At 38.0% G+C, this 22561-nt stretch overlaps 1 protein-coding gene across 1 annotated transcript in view; it reads left to right on the forward strand.

Annotated features, from left to right (window-relative positions):
- LOC138176013 (endosome/lysosome-associated apoptosis and autophagy regulator family member 2) overlaps positions 1–22561 on the forward strand; it is a 212247-nt gene that overhangs the window by 92290 nt on the left and 97396 nt on the right. Inside the window, exons 2-3 of the mRNA XM_069106716.1 lie at positions 7472–7592; positions 21578–21773. Of these exons, the coding sequence (XP_068962817.1) occupies positions 7472–7592; positions 21578–21773 (317 nt within the window). The remainder of the gene's footprint in view (positions 1–7471; positions 7593–21577; positions 21774–22561) is intronic.

Below are 22561 nucleotides of genomic sequence, written 5' to 3' on the forward strand. Positions count from 1 at the left end.
AATAGAGCCAAGATTTGAACCCATGTCCTGTGACTCTAAAATCTGCATTACTTCTATGATAGGTATGCTGTGTTATATAGTTCAGCCCCTAATCTTGCAGATAAGGAAACTGAGGCCCAGAGGAGTGAGATAAATTTCTCAAGATGGAGACAGTAATCACTGGCCAAGGATAGAACCAGAACTCTAAACTTCTGACTACTGTTCTTGCCTTCCTTCTAATAATCCATAAAGTTGGAATAGGAAAAAAGCCACAAAACAAGGTAACTGAAGAAATCAAAAGGAATGTGATTTAATTAAAAATGATTTTAAAAACAATTCCTAAAAACAATACATTTTTGCCAAATGAGTATGAGAAGTATACGTCATTAACCAGGTATGATAACCAGAAATTATATGTGAATCTTTCCTCAATGGTGGGTTCCCATGGTAACTTTAGCATATTAGGTTTCTTTTTTAAAGAAAAAAATCTCATTAGGATGCTCTGTTCTTGTATTCTCGATGATGTAGGATAAAGTAACCTTTAACATAATTTGTGTGTCTTGTTTATGCATTTAGGAGGTATGAACATTCCTCTAAACTTTTCACATAGTCAAGTGAGCCACCCTCATTTATCTGAATTAGAACTTTTCTCAGACAGTTCACTCACCCAATTCTTTTCAAGTTAAGTGTTCACAGGGCTTTGAACACTTAAAAGTCAGGGGTTGTCCTGCCTGAAGAGCTTCCAACCTTATCATGCTACAAGGTTACATTGTTCTGGATACCTACATTTCATATTCTCAGACTTAAAAAAAATACAAGAGAAGAATGAACATTTATGTGAAGAAAATGTATTTATTCTTTTACTTCTCCCCACTGGATTCCTTGAGCTATGTTACTGATATTTCTTCTTTTTGACTAGAGACTCTTCAGCAATCTTTACCTTGCTTCTCCTCCTCCTGTTTAATCCTACAGTGGCATTTATGAGTATTTGCGGCATCTCCCCCCTTTTAATTAAACTTTGTTGCCCTGAGAAGTACCCTGCTGCATCTCTCTATTTTGTTTTGATCTATCAGAAAGGCTGGGCAGGGAGGAACACACAGCTGCTGTGAGCACTGGCAGTTTGCCCATTAAAGTAAAGAGAACAGGAATCTGTTTGTTCAGTAGTTGTTGTGAGGATCAGATGGGATAATGTTCCTTAAAGCCCTTTATAAACTAAGTGATGTACAAATGTAAAGCAGCGTGACTTTGACATTTGGATGAATCTGGGATTTCTGTGATGTGCATATTCAATCAATAAGCATTTCGTTAAGCTCCTACTGCTCATCAGGCACTGTGTGAATTTCTGGCAACATGGAGACAGAACTGAAATGGTCTCTGCCCTTAAGAAGCTTACATTCTAATGGGCAGAAGTATATGCATATATAAGTATATACAGAAAATATACAAAATAAATCCTAGGTAGTTTTGGGAGTTTTCTTGAATGAAACCGGGGATTCTAAGAGGTAAAGGTGAGGGGGGAATGTGTACCAAGCATGAGGGAGAGTAAGTGCAAAGGCATATGTGGTTGTGGAGCAGTGAGTAGGCCACTATGGCTAGACCTTAGTTCAAAGAGGTGAGTAATATGTAAGAGCACTGGAAAGGAAGGAAGATTCCAGTTTGTGAAGAGTTTTAAAATGACTAAAAAAGGAGTCTGAAGATAATAGGGAATCACTTGAGTTTAATTAAATTGAATAATTGAGTAAAGGGATTATACAACCCTTATAGTGTTGCAGATTGAAACTCATAAATGCTTTCTCACCCTGATTGACATATATTTATTTGAGTTTATTTCCTCAATTAGACTATAAGTTCCATGAGAGCACTGTTTGTGTCCTATCTTTGTATTTCCAGTGTCTTACCCATGGTAAGTGTTTAATAAATGTTTGTTGCTTCTATTTGAATTCTTTCATCTTTGTATTCTCAGTACCCAGGTCTCCCACTGCATCTGGGGCCATCTCCAGTCATCCTGATCTATATCTTGCCACTGGACCCAGATGGCTCCGGTGGAGAAAGTGAGGCAGGTGACTTTGCACAGCTCTCCCTCTCTTAAATCCAATTCCCTTGCAAGTTGTAACATAACCTCCCTGATGTCATGGTCCTCTTTGAGAACCAAGGACAAACAATAACAACCACCCAGCACAATGACTTTTATACAGTTTTAACAAATCAATAAACATTTATTAAGTGTTTGCTATGTGTTAGTCATTCTGCTAAGTGCTAGAGATACAAAGAAAGACAAAACCAGTCCCCGCTTTCAAGGAAGTCAGAGTCTAATGGGAGAGACAGCATGCAGAAGTCAATGTACAAATGAGATATAGTCAGGATAAATTGGGAGTGCTCTCAGAGGGAAGGCACTAAGATCAAAGAAGACTAGGAAAGGGTTCTTGAAGAAACTGGGACTTTAGATGAGACTTGGAAGAAGCCAAGAGTCAGAGATGAAGAAGGAGGGAGTTTCTTTTAATAAATGCTTATTGAATTCAATTGAATTGATAGTTCTGGTTAGCTTAACTCTAAACTTGAGTTATTCTTCTGGGTTGAGTTCAAGACCCATCTTTCTTATGAAGTCTTTCCCAAACCACTCCAGTCTGCTGATTTCTCCTATCAAGTATCAATTCTAAATACCTGCTCATTTTAGCTCTTAATAATCTATTGGATTTTAAAAAAATATTTTTGAAGGGTTCACATATCTAGGTTCCATTCCTCACAGGATAGTAAACTTTTTGAAGGTGGGGACTATGTCTTATCCTTTGTACAACTCTTCCCACTTCTGCCTTTGCCTCATACTAAGCATACAAGAACTTACTATGATACACATTTGTGTAAATTTAACCGAAATGAACACGTCTAGACTTTAGTAGTCTTTTGCTAATGCCTAAAAAAATTGCTTCTAGATGCCTGTTTCTCTTTTTTTTTGGGAGGTGGTATTAATAAGAGGATAATGGAACTTCTAATACTCTACCCACAAGAAATAAGATAACCCCCTCTCTCCTAAGAGCCTGATACTAATTAGAATAAAAATTACCTGATTTGGAATCAAGAACCAGGAGTCTGAACTCTTTTATGGATTCAGGATATTTCAGGTAAAACTGATAAAGTTTTCTACTGTGTTCACAGGAATCTCATTTATTTTCATAGGGTCATAGATTCATAGATTTAGGGATAGGTGAAACTTTAGAGGTTATCTAGACCAGTTCCTTTATTTTACAGAGGAGGAAACTGAGGCCCAAAGAGATAAAGTACTCAAGAGAATTTAACTATTGAGTGGCAGAATTGGAATTTGAACCCAGAATTTTTTACTATAATTCCAGCACTTTTTCTTATGTGTCATGATTTTGATGATGGTAGAAGACCTCTGTATAAACAGAAGGCTTGTCTGGAACACAGTAAGTACTTAATAAATGCTTTTCTTTCATTCATTCATTCCTGAATTCTTTTTTTTTTTTTAAGCAATCGGGGTTAAGTAACTTGCTCAAGGTTACACGGCCAGTTATTTCTGGGTGTGGTGCCATTCCTGAATTCTTGAGTAAACTCCACACTTTATATTTTTTTAAACAGATCCTGTTTTACAAAAAAAACCTCAAGTTCCCATCTGCAGAATAGCAACTCAACCATCTATTACTTAATTTGGATAGGTCATTTTCCATACCAGTATAGCACCAGGTTTCCCTGAAAATGCTCCTTAGAGCATTCCAATAAAGGCACTTGAGTATACAGGCCAGAAATAATTACTCTGGCTTAGTATTGTTTGTTAAGGCAATGGAGGGTAGGGAGAAGAAAGTTAGTCTTCTCATCTAGGAATTTTTGTGGCCTGTTTCTACTGTCTTTATCACCTCATAGAAGTAAGAGCTTGATACAATAGTAGTTTCTTTCTATTCAACGAGGAAAATGCACTGGACTTTGAGCCCAGAAACAGGTTCAAAACCTGCCTAAGACACCACTAGTGCATGACCATTGTTGAAGCTTTTTGAGCCTTGGTTTCCTCACATGTAAAACAAGAGGGTAGATTCCATGGCCTGTTTTAGGTCCTTTTTAGTTCTAAGCCATGATCCCATCATCAAAGTTCCTTTCTCCACAGATCCATGTTTTTAGAGGACAGCTATATCGTACTGTTTTCTGTGATAGTGCCTTGCATATAGCATGCACCTAATGGGTGCTTATGGAATTGAATTAACTTGGTATTCAGTTGCCTAATAGGATTGTAAGCTTTAGTCACTGGTTTAGGCCCATTTTTAGTATAGGTGAGAGTGAGGTTAAATTGAAGCGAGGAAGAAAGGTGTTTTCCACTTAGTCTGCTCTGCTCTTCTATGCCTTGATATAGTTCATAATCATCTTCCAATGGGATCAGAGCAGTCTACTGGCAAGAGTGCTGGAGAGGGAGGGATGATGGCTACTAACTTCCTCTGTGACCTTGGTCAAGTCACTTGACTTCTCTGAACCTTAGTTTCCTTAGCTGTAAAATAAGGGAGGGAGATATAATATTAATATAATATAAGATTAGATCTCCAAAATTCTTTCTTGTTGTGAAATTCTATGATCATCTGATCCTGACATACTGGGCTAAGAGGAGAAATAATGGGCCACTCCTTTTTTTCTCATTTCTTTTTCTGAACCCTTTTCTTCTTTCAAAGATGATTCTCTCCTCAGTATTACCCTATCAGATCCTTGTTGTAGTCATTTACTATTTCCCAGGTCATTCTTCCTCTTTACTCTAAGATCTCAGTAATTGGCTCATAGTCAGCCTCTCCCACTCAATGCCAGGGTCTTGTCTTTAATGTTCACAGGTATAAATCTTAAAATACCCTGGCTTGCTAGTTTTACAACTTTCTGTACTCCAGTTACCTATAACTTTGCCCTCAATGATGGTTGGGTTTTGGTGTTATCATCATCCTAAATTATTAATCTCTATGAATCTGGACTTTTGAAATCCCTCTCTGATCACAATCTCCTTCCCTTCCACATTGCTTCTCTTAAAGTTTATGCTTTGTTCTCACCAAGATCTATAGTCACTATATTCTTCTGTGTTTTTCCAGTTCACCACCTCTGCTTTGGCTTTTCCTTTTTTTCATTAGTAGTCTTGATGCTATAGTAACCAAATTCAGCTACACACTGTTCTATACACTCATTCCTTGGTCCTTTGTCCTTTTGCTGCTAATTCTTTGCCAAACTTCATTTCTGGGTTACTACTTCATCATTCAGTTTCTCTATTCCTACATGTATGCTGATGACTGCTGCTGGAAGAAGTCATGCAAGCATTCTAACTTTGTTCACTGAAAATTTATGTTATCTAAACTGTGCCTTCTGTGTTGCATGACAGTTCTATTATTTTTCCCTGATTGGTTTCCTACATTACTACCCATGGTGGCTCTCATTTCTCCTTATTATTATCTAAGCTCCCTACACCGGAGCTGTCCAGAAGTTCAGTGCTGAGGTCTAGCGAAAGAAACCTAACTTAACTAACTTAAAGTAACCCAATGTACTATAGGCAAGCAAGTAGGAATTATTTACTTATTCATAGATGGATTGCAATCTTTGTTGGTGGAGGGGGTTCCCACACTGGGAAATTTTTGTCTTTTGAATTCATATGCCAATTTATTTACGTAGTCCATTATTTCCTGTAGTTTCCTCTAATAATGTATAAATATAACATGGTGGAAAGATCCCAGGACCTGGAGTCAGAAGACCTCAGTTTGTCCTCTTTCCCTTTGGCTATGTAGTTTTGGATAAGCCAATTAACATCTCTGAAACTTAGTTATACTTGTCTGTTAGGTGAGGATTATAATGAATAAATATTTGTCCTTGTGGGTTTGTTGCAAGAATTAATGAGAAAGGAAGGAAGGAAACACTCAATGGACATCCACTATGTGCCAGGCACTGTGCTGAGTGCTTTACAATTATTACTTTATTTGATCCTCACAAGAACTATGAAAGGTAGGTGTTTCATTATCCTCATTTTATAGTTTAGGAAAACAAGGCAGACAGAGGTTAAGTGACTTAGCTTAGGGTCACACAGGTGGCACATGTTTCAAACCAGGTTTGAATTCAAGTCTTTCTCCCTCCCAATCCAGTCCTCTATTTACTATGCCACTCAGCTATGTCTATTAAATGAAGGAATGTATGCATGAGTACTTTATAAATTACAAAATGTTAAACAAATAGAAGATATTATTATCTTTATTACTTGCAGCAGTTGAAGTAGGGTAAAAAGGAATGGAGATGGTCAGAATTTGACTGCCTATTTCCTTCCCTTTTTTCTTTTAATTTTTTTCACCAGACTTAAAATTTCTTTGTATATCCCTCCTGCTCCCAGAAAGCTACCCTTTATAAAAAAAGAGGAAGAAAGTTCAAGAAATCTAACTAAACCATTTGAGAAGTCTGACATTACAGGTGGTGGCATACACACACAGTCCCCAGCCTCTGTAAGGAAGGACCTTTAAAAATCACCCTGACAAAATACATATATTATTTCTCTTGGCATTAACTCTGATCAACACCATTATCATCCTATTCTGGAAAGGAGGACTAGAGAAAAGACATGGAGAGATAAAAGCAATCCTCTTTTTTGATACATTTGAAGTAGTAAAAAAGTTTTGAGATGGATTTAAGGCTTTCCTGCCTACCACCCTCCCGCAAGGGGTGAGCTGATATTCTTTATACCAGCTTATATTTGATCATAAGTGAGATGTAATGTGGTTGCTGATTATGGCATAGCAAAGTGAGAATTTGTAGCGTCAAATAGAGAAGAGTATTTTGGCTCAACCTTGTAACTGATGTTCTGCAAATATGCTGAAAAATGGCATGTTGGGGGTGGGTGTGTGTTGAGCCTGTGTGAACTACTTAAAAACTTGGAAAGTCTTCTACTCAGTGTTTGGATGATTAATTCTTTTACCCTCTGTCAGATTTTAAACTGAATGAGAATTAGATCAGGGCATGTTCTCCTTTTCTTCTTCCCTGGATCAAGCACAGGATTGGTGGAGGGTGGTGGAGCACATTGAGAAGGAGGGCAAGGATGATATTTTCATCCTTGACTAGTCTGGACCAAGGAGAGATTGTGACATCTCTTCTATCTGATTGAAGTAGAATTATCTAGTTCTACCTTCCCCTCATTGAGAAGACAGAATTGTAGAAGAAAGTGGGGAAAAAGGAAATGTGGGGGCCTGGTGACTTGTGGGGAAGAGTAGCTAGGGTGAAAGTACACCATGGAAGAATCAGTGAAGCCATAAGCATTTATTAAGCCTTGACTATATGCCAGGTGTTGTGCTAAATGCTGGGGATACAACATGAGCCCAAGGAGCTTACATTCTATTGGGAAAGGGCATGGAGGCAGGAGTAGGAGGGTCCCAATGTGCCCAAATTGAGAGACTGTAGTTGGCCAAATTCCCAATGGATCTATGATGACATGGACTCTTGTGCATGCCTGCTGAAATGAATAACATATTTTTGTAATTGTTTGCAGAAAGATTACCACTTTGAATATACGGAATGTGATAGCAGTGGCTCCAGGTGGAGAGTTGCCGTTCCCAATTCCGCAGTGGACTGTTCTGGACTGCCTGACCCTGTGAAAGGGAAAGAATGCAGTATGTTTGGACCTTTTTCCACCTTCTGTTTTCTGATTAAAACATAAATGCTTCACATTAGCTCAAATAGTAAACTATAATAAACAGAGACCTTTTCAAAAGGAAACCCTCTGCATTTATACTTGGAAAGACAAATAGAGCCAGGTGACTCTGTGCCTGAGGCCAGCAGTGATTTAAACCCAATGGGAAATAATGTTATTTTTCATTTGATTAACTCTCATTGTTGCAAACTGGAGGGTGGAGTAGTTTTTTTTATTTTATTGAATTTTTTTAAGCTGCTGAAAGCTTTGGGAGTATACTGTATTTCACCTCAGCATTTATACTACTGAGGTTTTTTGGAAGCTGCTTAATATCCCGTTATTAATCTGGTTACTTGGCACATTTTAAACACCTTGTCTTATGGCAATAAATGAATTGGTTTGAAAGCAGAGGCATCTCTAATTAAAATGGAAATGAACCATTTACATATTTTTCTTTTGTAAACTACCTTTTTGTGAATAATTTGAGCTCCTGCTCAAGATGAATTTTTTTTCTCATTTAAATCTCTGTTGCTGAATCCTGTTTTCCCTTCCACTGTAGAACAGACTTTATTAACCTACAAGCATTGGTTAGGTGCCCATTCTGCCCCAGGTTCTGTACTAGATGCCATGTGTACAAAGACAAAAGTGAAACTGTTCTTGCTTTCAAGGGGTTTATGTTCTATTGGTAGGAAATAATGTGGACACATATAAATAAATACAAGATATATAAAGGCAATTTCCAGAGAAGAATTCAGGTCTAATATGCAGGACAGTTTGTTAATAATAGAATCAAAAGGGAGAGTGGGATTGGGGCACCAAAGGGATGGGGCTGACATAAATGAGCAGAAGGGGCAGAGAGCAGGAGTCAGGGAGGGAACCTCTTGCCAAGCAACATGTGACAGAATCCTATGGATTCTGAGTGATGCCTTCCTTCTCAGTAACAAAAAAGGTGGATTTGATTATTAATCTCTGAGAAAGAGGTAGGATAGTGTGTGCGTGCATGCGTGCATATGTGTGTGTGTGTATGTATGTGTACATAGGACTCATAGTAGCAAGGCAGATGTCTAACCACTCACTGTTCCTGCCTGAAGATCAAGGCAGGAGTCTGAGGAATCCTGGGCTCAGGTTGGTCATAGAGATAAGGCTTATTTGAGGTATTCACCCTCAGGTATGTCAGAGCTCCCTTGTTTTACTTGATTTGGGGTGGTGGTGTTCAGAAGTCATTGGCTTAGGCATTCTAGAAAAAAATGTGTTGTCATTTTTAGTCATTTGTCATTTACTTTGATTCAACTTAAATCATCTTCTAAAATTTTCAACCCTGTAATAATTCCATGTTTTTAGATTAGAATCACAAGACTTAGAGCTAGTCAGTACATAATGTGATTTATTATTATTATTTCCACTCAATTTGATTATTTGAATAACTTCTGCTTTGATAGTTTATCTGAAAACTAAAATGACATATATTGCTGTAGGCTGTTTGGATTAAAAATGTTGATATTTCTTTAAAATATGAAATTGCATATTGCTATTACTTGTAAATTTTATTGATGACTTTTGTCTTTTTCACTATAATTCCTTAATACCACCCTTCAAGTTTCTTTTGCTACTTTCTTTGAACTCTAGATATACAGAATTTAGCCTGTATACATTCCCTTCCACATATTCTCATTAAAGAGGAATGACTGTAATTCTACACTATACTTTAGTATCCAATGAATAAAAATGTCCTAGATCCAAATTCCAACTCCATTTTGGCTCATCTCATTTTAAAATATGTAGTCCTGTAAAATTGTGAGGTTTGTTCAGATTTTGGTTTATGTCATTTTGATTTATAATATTGTTACTACTTGTATTTGAATTCCTTATTCAGCAACCCATGCATCTGGAAGGTAATTTCATATGTAATATGTAGGTAGGGGAACTGTAAGTATTGCTTTCCCAGTCTTTATTAGGATTACATGTTGTGAATATGCATTCATTTATTTTCTAGATAGAAAATTAAGGCCACTTTCATAACTTTTGAGCTAGCCAATAGACATAGAGTTTTTACTTTTATTTCTCTCTTTGTATTTCTGTTAACCTGTTAATCTGGCATGGAATCTCTTAGAGATACTGAACTATATTAAGTCCATTTGTAGTTATATATGTATATATAAATATATATTTATATAAATAAATGTATATAGATATATATTTATATCTATCTATCTATCTAAACATTACATTTATTTATAGAGCTAGGGAATAGAGATTGGGCCTGTGATTTCATTTGTATAGATAATTCCTGATGAGGAAGTTCCTTTAACAATCCAACTTGGGATCTTTTCTGAGACTTAAAGTTTTAGACAGTTTTCTACGGCACTGAGTGGTTATATGACTTGCCCAGGTTCCTGTAGCCAGTGTGTATCATAGCATTTGAACTGAGATTTTCCTGACTCCACAATCAACTCTCAATCCATGATGTCATGCTTGCCTCTCCCTCCCTTTCTCCTCTACCCCTTTTCCCTTCTCCCTATATGTAAAGCAGCATGGCACAGATGGAGAGTTGGTCTTGGAGCCAGAAAGACCTGGATTTGAGGACCACTTATGATTTATATTGACTGTGACCTTGGCTGAGTCACATAACCACTCATTGCTCTAGGAATTTTTCTAAGACTATACATTATGTTTATAGCAAATGTAGCTATATGGTCATATATATATCTATATAACTACTTACAAATATGTATATAATTATATACATACATATATGTACATATGGAAGAATAAAAAGATACAGAAATAGCTAGCTAGCTAGACAGAGCATCTACTAAGTGCTCACTATGTGTCAGGTACTTTGCTATGTGCTGGAAATACAAATGTTGTTGTCCTTCATTCTCAAGAGGACCAAAATGACATCACTATGTTGGGATCAAATTACAGCGTGTTTGTTTTTGTTGATCAGACCCATACAAACTCACAAGGCTTTACCACAGGTCAGGCATAAATAGTTCATGTGAACATATGGAGTGGATTTGTCTCTAGATTTGTTCATCTTACATTTCCTTTGAGCTACTGAAGTTCTGCTTTGCTCATAGAGCATGGCTCCTTCTTTGATATGGGCATGCCATGCTGGCCAGTACTGTGCCAGCGTCTCCCATGTCTCACAATCAGTTCCAAATAGAAATCACAGAATGACAATACTTCTTCTCAAAGAGCTTATGTTCTTGTGGTGGAAAACAGTGCATGAAAGGGAGTTGAAAGTAGGGGTGGAGAAAAGGTGGGAAGTCATGTGCTATGGCAGTAATGTACTAATCACGTTACAGAAATTGTCTCATTTGAGCTTCACAACAACTTTGGGAAGTAGGTTCTATTATTACTCTTATTTTACATGTGAGAAACCGAAGGCAGGAAAGGTCAAGTGACTTGCCCAGGGTCATACAGCTAGTAAGTATCTGAGACCATGTTTGAATTTCCCTCTTACTGAGCCCAAGACTCCCTGCTCTACCTCCCCGAGATTCCATTCTGATTTGTGCAAATGCTTCTGCAAGAGCAGAAGAGGAAATCCAGAAACTAGTCACCCCTTTGTATTATATGCTGCAAACCAATGGAATGTATTTAGAAAACTTTGTTTTTATGAACAAATGTTGTTGGTCTCCCAATAAGGTGTGTCTGAGGTAACCCTGGGTTCTCACAAGCTGTACCACTGGGATATAAGCTCTGGCAAGTCTTACCAAGTTAGAAAGGTTTGGATTCCAGGATCAGAGGTAGATTGTCTGGGCACCTTCCAAGGATCCAGCTGAGTTTGAAGAGGCTCATTCCTAGAAAACTGGCCACAAGGTGAAAAATTTTCTTTAGTCACAACAACTTCCAAGGACCATCTAATAAGCTGTGGGGGAGTTTACTATCTGAACTAAGGATTACTCCAACTGATGAAATCACAGATCCTTAAGTATATTATTGGGGCTTACTCAAGAATCTGTGGTTTCACTAGTATGGGGAACATTCCAGTACAGATTGCAGATAATAGTCTGTCTATTAGGAATTATTAGTTATGTCTTAGATTCTGGAGGCCTTGAGAGGTTAAATGATTTGTCTGGGGTTCACACAGCTAGTAAGCAGCAGAGGGGAGATTTGAACTGGTTTTCTAATTTGAAGACCTGCCTGTCTCCAAATCTAACACATCATACTATGCTGCCTCTTGTTCAGTTGTTACTTGTTGGTACTTGGTGAGAAAGGAAGAAAGAAAAATGAAAGAAAGGAAAGAAGGGAGAGAGTATCTATTAAGTGCTTGCTATGTGCCTAGAGCTGTGCTAAGCACAGGGGATTCAAAAAGGAAGTCAAGGTATACATTGACTTTTTTTTTAAAGTAAAAAAAAAAGATTTGATTTGAGTTTTTTTTATTTGTAGAAATTTTTTTCTTTTTTTTGGTAGACCTATTATCTCACCAGTATAGTTAGCTCCCAGTACCTCATCACCTCCCCCTTCATCCCCAGCATCTCTTCTGCAACTTATAGTATTAATATATTTTTCTAAGACTGTGGGAGGTTTAAGAGACCTGTCCAGGAGAATGTGTTAGAAGTTGAAATTTTATCTGTCTTCTTTATTTGAAGGCTAAATCTTTATCTACTACACCAAGTTGTCTCTACATTTAGAATAAAACGAAAGCTCATTTTTTCTTTTCTTTTCTTTTTTGAAGGCAGATATCATGTGTTATGCTCCTTTATATCTCTCACAGCTGACACTATGCTCTGCTGAGAACAAATCCTTCATTTTATTGCTCTCTCATTGAAAACTTTGATGCCTTATTCCTTTGAGCAGAAAGGAGAAACAGTCAGATTTCTTGCTGTGTTTCAATCCTATATGTAAAGGGAATTGTAGATGAGAAAAAACAAATTACTTTGGGGGGGTAATCTTTTTTGGTGACAGGCTCCCTTATGACCCTTTTTCCTGCCTGGAGCCCCTCACCTTTTCTGAATCCTGTAGGGCTAGAAACTTCTACCTCCCACTCAGTCTTGCTAAATGGTAACTCCTGGCCTGTGATAGCAGAAGTAGGAAATCAATTAAATTCACCTGAGCTAGACCTCCCTCTCCTCTCCACCCTGCCATTAAAAAAAAACAACCTTGGTCTTGTTCATATTTGGGTTGACTTGAATTGCTTGCATGTATGGAGTTCTGACTTCCACCCATAGAACTGGTAAGAGCTGGGTAAAGTGGAATAATGTACCAAATTTGGGGAGCAACCTCTCACAGACCTCTGTGGACTCTTGTCTTCTCTGAAGGCCACCATGGCTGAGATTCTCTGGCAAAAGCCCTTGGCTCTGGCCCTTTACTGCCCTTTGGTTCTATTTTGGAGGTATCAAGTACTGGCCTGGCTTGGTGGTGGGTGCTTTGCTTTAGTTTTACAGGAGTCGGTTGATGCCCTGTGTGAGGCAACGAATGCTGCCCTGATTGCCCCTGCTTGTTGTCCTCTTTGTCCTTACATGCTTTCTTCCAGAATGACTCTGGTTAAGCTATTTGGACTTACCATAAACACATCAAATAAAAAAAACTGACTACTTTCAGTATTGTTTGGCTTTTAAAATTCTTCTGGAAAGCTCCATTTAATTCTCAGTGACAGAATCCAATAAAAGGACAAAGGAAATTAATTTTTGCCCAGTTCATCTTGAGAGGTTGTTGTCTTTTTCTTTAGAAGTATGCCAACTAAGACAAAGAGAAGTGTGGAACTCCATTGATGGGCATATATTATTTATTGAAGGGTAGAGGAGTGCTAGAACCATAGGAATGTAAGTTAAAAATGAGGAAAGAATGGGTCAGAAGGAGAGGAATAGGGCACTCTAAGCCAGATTTTGAGGTAATAATAACAGGTAACAGGAGAGCTGGTGAAGAGGTACCTTTGAAAGATGGAGGTAGAGAATTGTGAGAAAATAATGGTACGTAATTCAAGGACAGAGAGGGTGCTAAGGAATGGAGATTGACTGACATTTTCCAAGGCAGAGGAGAAGTGAAGGATGATAAGAACTGAGGAGTCAGGATGTAATTGCTACTCAGGGAAAATTGATTTCCTAGACCCATTCTTCTCTGTTATTTGGTGATCTCATCAGCTACTTTGTGCATTTCCTCTCCATTGACCTTCCTTGCAGCTTTGCCTATACCCACCATGTGTTAATCTATGCCAAACACCCAGGGGATAACATATATATTATCCCCTATGTGTGTGCTTGTATATTTCCATTTATTCAAGTTAGCAAATTTATTATCCCAGACTAAATCTGAATTATTTGTTTTTTTTTTTTATCAGTGAGAAAGCTCTCGTTTTTCTCAGGCAATTTTGCTTTAAAAAAAGCACTCTATCAACCTCTTTTCTATTTGCATTATGATCACCTGGAGCATATAGTATGGATCAGTTTTTGTTCCTTTCCCCCCTCCAAAGTGTGGGGTAGATAAAGTCTATCAACCTGGTATATGAGAAGCTTATTCGAGGAGTAGATGAGTGGCTTTTAAAAAAACTTGTCAAAGTTACTTTTATCTAAAATATAAATAATAATTCAATGAACATTCATCTATTCAACAAACATTAAATATGTGCAGAATATTTAGACCAGGTGTGAGGTAAGAAGCAAAGTTTCAACAGAACACAGAACAGTCCTTGCCCCCCTAGGGCTTACAACCTAGTAAGGGATCAGGCAGAAGCACAGATAATCATATTATAGCATGCCAGACTTGGTGTCGGCAACACTGAAGCCTGTCTCTGATATTTACTAGCTGTGTCCTGGACAAGCCATTTGATTCAAGCCTCAGTTTTCTCATCTGTAAAATGGGGATGATGATGATGATGGTGGTGGTGGCAGCAGCACTTCACAGGGTTATTGTGAGGATCCAATGAATTAATAAATGTAAAACACTTTGCAAACCTTAAAGAGCTGTTCTGTAATTGTTAGCAATTAGTGTTATTGTTATAAACATTATATTATAATTGCAGTGAAGAAGCAAAGACTCAACTACTATGTGAAGTCCAGGAGAGAAAGTAGTTGCTTGTAGGTGGAGGGAAGGTGATCAGGGAAGGCTTAACGAGGTGTGGCACATGCAATGATTATATGGCTCTCTCTGATAGGGTTTTTGTGAAGACTTGGGAAAGTAGTTTTTCAATGATATTATTATGGAGAATGGAGTTGGAGTCTAAATTTTCAGAGGTGCAGAGACACTTTAAATTTAGTAAGTTCTTTTTCTCTAACTTTTCTTAACTTTTATCTTTCCCCTAAGCAAAGAGCTGTTCTTGATAGGACCAAACTTGTAGAATTCTAATTTACAGTGAATAGTGCACTGGAAATAACTATTCATTCCAAGTAATGTCGCTGGATTTTCCATAATTGTCGACATAACTGTAGTAAAACCTTGTTATAAACTATATCACCATATGGAGTGACAATACAGTATAATAGGGAAAAATGCTTTGGAATTAGAAGACCTGTAAGATAATCTTGGCTCTGCCAGGAATAAATCATGTAATTCCCTTGGGCCTCAGTTTTCCTACCTATAAAAATGAGATGGTTTGACAGGCTGATTTCTAAGATTCCTTCTGGCTGAAAAAATTCTGTAACTGGCCTTTAAAAGGAGAGGAGACAGAAGCATTAGGCAAAATAGATCATCACTGAGAGAAACCTTTTCTCAAGGAAAGGCTATCAGAAGCTCCAGTAAAAGCCTTCCAAATAAGATGAGAGGTTAGGGTACATACCCAAGATATTTGTTATAGCTCAAATTCTGTCCCTTTCTGTATATGACAAGAGTCTTGGGTATCAGAAGGAGAAGAGACTTTACAGATAACACAGGCCAAGAATTCTTAATCTTTATTGTCTCATGGATCCCTCTTATAGTTTAGTGAAGCCTGTGAACACTAGTTGAGGCAGGTTCAAGGTGCAATGGATAGAGAACTTGACTTTGATTTGGGAAGACTTGAATTCAAATTTGGTCTCAGATAGTCACTAGCTGTGTGATTCTAGGCAAGTCACTCTAACTTCTCTGTTCCTATCTGTAAAATGGGGATAATATTAGCATCTGCCTCCAAGGGTTCTTGTTATAATCAAATGAGCTAATATTTATTCAGGTTCCTAGCAAGTGTCTGACACATAGCAGGCACTATGTAAATATTTAATAGTTTCCCCTGCCCTTTCTTTACCTCCCTACCTTTTCAGAAGTGTTTTTAAATGTGTAAAATTAAACACACAGGGTTACAAAGGAAAGCAATTATATTTTAATACAGTTCTCAGCATATTTTTAAAAGTTATGATTATGTTCCTAGGTTAGGAAGCCCTGTTGTAGACTAATTTATTCATTTTATAAATGAGTTGATTGAGACCCAGCACAGTACAGTCATATGTCCAAGGTCATATAGCTGGCGGGACTTAAACCTGTCTCTTGACTCCAACTGCAACATTCTTTGTTCTATTTTTCGCTAAAATGTAGATACTATATTTCTTCTCAGTGTTTCTCTCATCTCCTGGTACTCCCATTAGAAGAAAGCCCCTATTATCTCTGTTACCTGCCAGGGCTGCATCAGGTTTTTTACTGACGGTGATAAGACAACGTCTATAGCGTTTAGTGTGTTGAAAGGTGTTCCCTCTGCAATTAGCCGCTTTCTTCCTTAGATTGAACGTGGCAAGCAGCTGGTAGTAGACTTAGCCTCAGTTGTTGCTGTACAGGTTCTTACAAATTCCCAAAACAGCAGGTGGTATGATCTGTCCAATAAGAGAAAAAAAAAAAAGAATCCTCATTAACCAGAGAAGAATAAGTTTGATGGCTTGCATATAATGTCAGCAAGGAAGCTGAGTTATTTGAATGGAGTATTGTGTGATCCTTCTGTCTAGAATGGATGTTGCTTTCCCTTTTGTTAAATAAGAGATGAATTTCCCCTCCCTCCCTCTGTCAAAGCATGTCACACCATAAGGGACTGAACAGATACTATCCCAATTAAAAGTAGTATTCCGTGGTCACCAGCACCAGCAGTCGAACATGAAGATCTGAAGCCTGCTGTGTCTTCAAGATGGTGCTGAATTCCCTTTGGAAACCATTTCCCTCTTTTTCTTCATTAATTTGGAACCTATACTTTGACAATAATCTGACAGTTTTTCAACTAGTTATGTTTTTAATTAGCACAGGACGAATCTTTATTTGAATAAAATAAGGTAAAGCAGTGCTTGCATTCTTATTTTTTTTCAGGAATGCTAGCCACATCTGTGCTTGGCATTGATGCTGGGATGTTTTTAGTGATTAATAGTCTAAACAATTGCAGATGTGTCCTATCTTGCTTGTACACTGAATAATTCCAGGCAATTATAGATGTTTTTCAAAAGATAGTAAAACTCTACCAGTCATGCTTATGTTATCTTTAAGGATAACTATAAGTCTGTCCCTAGTGGTGAGGCAGCTAATGGCCTCTGGCCTATATATCCCAGGCATCAAACATTATACAGTTACTGAAAAGGGAAGGCATAAAATAATGGTAGGATTTTCATGTTGTAATAAAAAACAATAAAAGTACCATTTGGGACTTTTAGAAATGACCAGGTACTCATTTCTTAGGGTCTGTCTAGTATCATTTTCCTCATCACCAAATAACTTCACGTATCTTGTGATTGTAACCTATTAAATATTTGCTTAAATGCATGTTCCTCAACTACTTTTTTTTTGGTTCTGTACCTGTGATGTTGGTATAGAGATTTCTTGGGGGAGGAAACTCCTACCAACAGAAATTAGCAACTATTTTGCTAAATAGAATTGTAAAGCATTGTCTATGTCTCTGTGAGTTTAAGTGACTTATCCAGTTGTCCTGGCTTGATCAGAGGTAGCACCTGAATCCAGATCTTTCTGACTTTTTATCTACTACCCCATATTGTCACTACAAGGATATTTGCAACACTAAAAGTCAGTGACCATTACACATCTTAGGATTATCTTTCTCAGAATTTCAGGAGGTCTTGGAGGACATCTACACCTGAACAGGAATCTCTTCTACAACTTAGCAAAAAATTTGTCATTCATCATAGTAGGTCTTCAAGTAGACATTACATTTGGATCAGTCAAGAGTCATTGTCTGAGAACTTTATTCTGAGCTATAGTTACAAGGAGGTCATTATCATGTCATTGTAATGTTAAAGGAATTTGAAGACCTTCCTTGCCCATTAATAGGCAAATAGAGCCCTGGTCTAGAGCTAATCAGCCTCTGGACTATGGGGAGTTCCCAATTAAGTGCTGAGGCATGAAGATTCTCGAGCTTCCTGGCACTAAGTCAATCAGATGCCAAGTCTTGGTTATATATTCTGGGAGGTTGTGTTTTGCTTTGTGGGTTTGTTCATGAGAAGGATCTTTTGATTTCCTGATTGGGACTCTGAGTAGCTAGTTTTTCAGAGTCCTCCAGCTGCTCAGATGTCTGTGCTCCCTTGATCCAGTGATGTATGTAAAGTGTATAGCAATATTGTTCCTACAGCTGGAGCCCTGTCTATTGATCTTTGGGCTAATTTCTCCTTGTATTTTCTCCATGTTCAGGGTACTGATCTTTCCCCTGAACTAGTGAATGTAATTAAAAGAAGATTATTGACCCCTTAAAAGTTGCTTTCCTTTAAGAAAAGCAGATCAAAGAACCTGTGCTAGCAGGCCATTCTGGGTGTGCTAGGGTGCTTACTATTACAGTCATCTAAGCAATTTTAGAGTTAAGATAGATGGTATTGTAATATAAACAGCAAACTCCCCACCAAACTGTTGATTCTGCTAGTGAAATTAAAATTTCCAGAGAGTGATGGTATTGGTGAGAAGTGTACATTCAACAGTCACATATTTCTATCAGATGTCTTAGTGTTGAGAACAGCAGCCCTGGGGTTGTATCTTTTTGTGACATATTCTTAGGCCCCATACGTCATAAAGGACACCACATGCTTCTGTTCATGGATAGTCTATTTTGTGTTTTTCAAAATAGGACATTCACTGCATAATAACCCCTAGGATATTCATACATAATAACCCCTGGATTCTAGTTTAGTCACACCAAGCTCTTGAATATACTCCTAAGGGACTCTGTTAAGTACAGATCTGCTCAGGTTATGGAGTGGATGCCATACTCAATTTCTTACCAGTAATACATGGGAATGGAACCTACTTTTTTTTAGTTGTCAGTTTTTCACATGATCATATCCTTGTCAACAAAGTAGACAAAGCACAGTTACCGGCAAACAGGTGTGGAACCAAAAAACCTTCCATAAAGTTGAAATTTATTGTCAAAAAGCTATTCTGAAAATCTTTGTAGTTGTTACACAACTATAGGAACTGAAAATGTAAGCACCACCACCACCACCAAAACCACTAAGGAATTCAAAGAAAGTAAAATCATGGCATTGTATCATATTGTAACACATAATGAAATATCAGAATTTCGCTTAGCTTCTCTGCAAGAGTTCAAGGTAACAGATTATTAGATATAGAACTGGTTAAAAGAAGGGAGAGAGTCTCTTCTTTCCAGAAGGCAGCAAACAATCCTCCCTTCCCTCTGAAGCTATACAGACACATGACTTGTGACGCTAGCAAAGGGGCATTTTGGGATTGCTCCTCCAGGCACATGGTTCCCTGCTGTGTCTATTTTCTCTCACTCGGGGGTCATGTGAATGGTATGGTTTGTGGAGCTTTTCCCAAGTCTTTGTACCCACTTTATTTCTTCTGTGTTTGTATGTGTCTGTTACTTGACCTTTGTCCTTTTCCTCCAAAAGACCTTTGTGGAGCTTTTGATGCACTCTCCCTTAGAAGAACCTCTCCTCTTTGATAGAATGATTTGTGCCTTCTGTGGTTTTTTTCCTGTGCCTATTTTTGGGTAAGTTTGTGTCTCCTTTTTAAAAAGGCTAATCCAGAGGACCAGCTTATGTGTATGACCTCTTACCAATTTTTTGACCCTCCTTTACTGCTGCTCAAACAAAATCATTGTACTTCCTACTTGAAGAGGACCAAAATGACATCACGCTTGTTGGGGTCAAAGTACAGTGTGTCCAGCTGTGACTGACCAGACTATGAAGAGCTCAGAAGGCTATACCAAAGGTTGGGCACAAATAGTTTGAACATTTGGAATGGAGAGATCTCCAAATTTTCCCATCTCACACGACAAAATCAGTCAGGCAAAGAAGACCCAGGATGAAGGACGAACACTTTGCCGGTAGAATTCACATTCAGGAAATAGTCTGACTACTTGAGACAAGCTGAAAATATGCAGAAAAAGTGTGTTTTCCATGAAGCACATTTCTCTCTGAGCGTCTGGTTTTGCTTTCTCTAAGTATTTGCCGGCTACCATCACAATGAAAACATTTGGTTGCTATTTATTGATGCATTTTAACACTGCTCAATAGTTCAGGAAGGGAATAAAGAATAATATGAATTACACAGTGATGAATTCATCTGAAGTTACTTGCCTTTTTTTTTTAAGGGTCAAGGTGCAAATTAGAATTACCTGAGTTGAAATTTGTTTAAAGAACTAGGAAAAATGCTTAATATTTGTAAAGTGTTTAGCACAGTGTTTGGCACATAGTAGGCACTTAATTCTTGTTCCTGTCTCCTTATCCTCCAAAACACACACACACACACAGATATGCTATGGAATCTTTATTGAGCTTTAGCAGCCAAAATTTTGTATTTTTAACTCCTTAAAAAGGTTGTATCCTTTGCAAAAAGTATCCTTTTACTTTTGAGGGCATTTGTTAATACTAGAATGACTGACCTAGACTAGACTTTTAGTTAGTGCATGGAGTGACATGGTTAAAATCCAACAATTATACCGGCATTCCATCCAGCTTTCCACTTAGGGCATCTTTCCATATTCTTGCCATCCACTTTGCAAGATATCCTGATTGGTGACTGAGTGAGCATAAACTCCCTGGAACTGGTCATAGACCATGCTTTATGTTCCAGTTATCTATCCACCCTGACCATCTTCTTTCCACCTGTGTGATTGTGCTATATGTACTTCCTCCCAAATTTTTTTTCAACCTCTTGCTTCCAAAACTATAAGCAAACAGATATTGCCATTTCTTCTGGAAGGGGTGTGTCCATCAGCTTCCTCTTTGACTCCTCTCCATGTTCCTATGACTTGCTAGATGAAGACATCTTTACTTGGCCACTATCACCATATATGTGCTGGAGTAGTGGCTGATTTTTACCTTTACTACTGCTTCCACATTGGGAATCAGGAGGGGAGGGAAGGTGTGCCTCATAAGAAAGGAGCCATGGTGATGAAAGATTGGGTGGGAGTGGGGTACCCCAAGGATTGGCTATAATGCATTATAGTAGAGGCCACTAGAGGATGAGAGATGCAGTAATGTCCCTTCTCTATGACATGTTGGCACCCTGGGGGAAAGACATTTGCTTTGTCTGTTTATTTACCTAGGTCTCAGCTTTTTCCATCTGTGGTTTGGGGATAGAATAATACTTTCTAATTGCCAAACTCTACAGTCACAAGTGAGTAGAATAGTAGCATGTATAAAACTTTGGAGTCAGGAAGACTTCTGTTCAAATACTGCTGCTTATACTCATTTTAAAAAATGTTTTAATTAGACTTTTTTGAGATCTAAGGATGAATAATATGATAACCTAACAGTTATTTCCACACAAACATCTCAATAAATATTTGTTGAATAAATGAATAATAATGCTGTACCAAAGCTAAATATTTTGCTATAAAAAGGCTGTTTTTCACAGTGCCTATGCTGATTTCATTTGGATACAAATCAGAACAATTGGAGGACTTGGTCTTAGTGCTAGTATGTAGGTGGGGAAAATAGGCAGGTTGGATTATCTCAGTTATATAGCAGAGCATGAATAATTGAATAATTATGCTCATGGTTTTCCCAGTGGAGCTCTTGGTTAACAATACTGTGTTTTAAATGGCAGCCTACTGTTACTGTCTTTGTGCCTGATTACACTCATAACTAATTGATTGTAAATGGTTTGTTTCAGCTTTTTCCTGCGCTTCTGGTGAATACCTAGAAATGAAGAACCAGGTTTGCAGTAAGTGTGAGGAAGGCACCTACTCCTTGGGCAGTGGCATCAAGTTTGATGAATGGGATGAGTTACCTGCAGGATTTTCCAATGTTGCAACGTTCATGGACACAGCAGTGGGTCCAGCTGAGAACAAACCAGATAGCTGTGACAAGTAAGAATCTAAAAGGGGCTGGTTAATATTGACCCAGTAGTCGAGGAGAGGATGCTTGATAATCTTTGGAAAATGATAGATTTTCATGGTGTTAATGGGTGGTGGGTGTTTTGATCTACAGAGGAATTTTGCTGTATGGGGCTTGAGAAGTTCGTACAGCACATGTAGAAGAGTTACAGGAATCGGACAGGATTGATGGACTGGGGAGCTTCAAATGGGGCAGTTCTTCTCCGATGCTCCAGGGTGGGCACCGACCCTTTGGCACCCTAAGTATTCATAGAATCGTGGGTGGAGAGCTGGCAAGGATTGTAGAGATGATCTAGTTCAATAATCTCATCTACAGATGAAAGAACTGAAACCCAGGCAGTTTCATAGGTTCACAGATGTAGAGTTAGAAGGGACCTTTCAAGAAGCCATTTAGTCCAGCTGCCTCATTTTTCGGCTGAGGGAAGAGAAGCCCAGGGACATGAAATGAAAGATGGAGCCAGGATTCAGAGTCAGAAATCATGATTCCTGATTTGGTACTAAAAATTCAATAATCTTCATAGGACCATGATGATAGCTCTTTTCATATTCAGAAAGTAAATTCGTGTGTATGTGTGTGTATGTATATGTATAAATGTGTGTGTATATAAAATTGCTAAACTGCCCCCCCCCCCCCCCCCCCCCCAACCCCACTTTTTCTATCTTTTTTTTTTTTTTTAATTTAAAGCAAAAATAAATAAAAAAAAAAAAAAAAAAAAACTAACTGAATCATAAACAACAATAAACAATAAAAAAACAATATT

Source organism: Petaurus breviceps, unplaced genomic scaffold (genome assembly GCF_028583685.1).
Source record: "Petaurus breviceps papuanus isolate PSGF00001 unplaced genomic scaffold, PetGlider_PUasm1.0 80, whole genome shotgun sequence".
Taxonomy (NCBI): domain Eukaryota; kingdom Metazoa; phylum Chordata; class Mammalia; order Diprotodontia; family Petauridae; genus Petaurus; species Petaurus breviceps.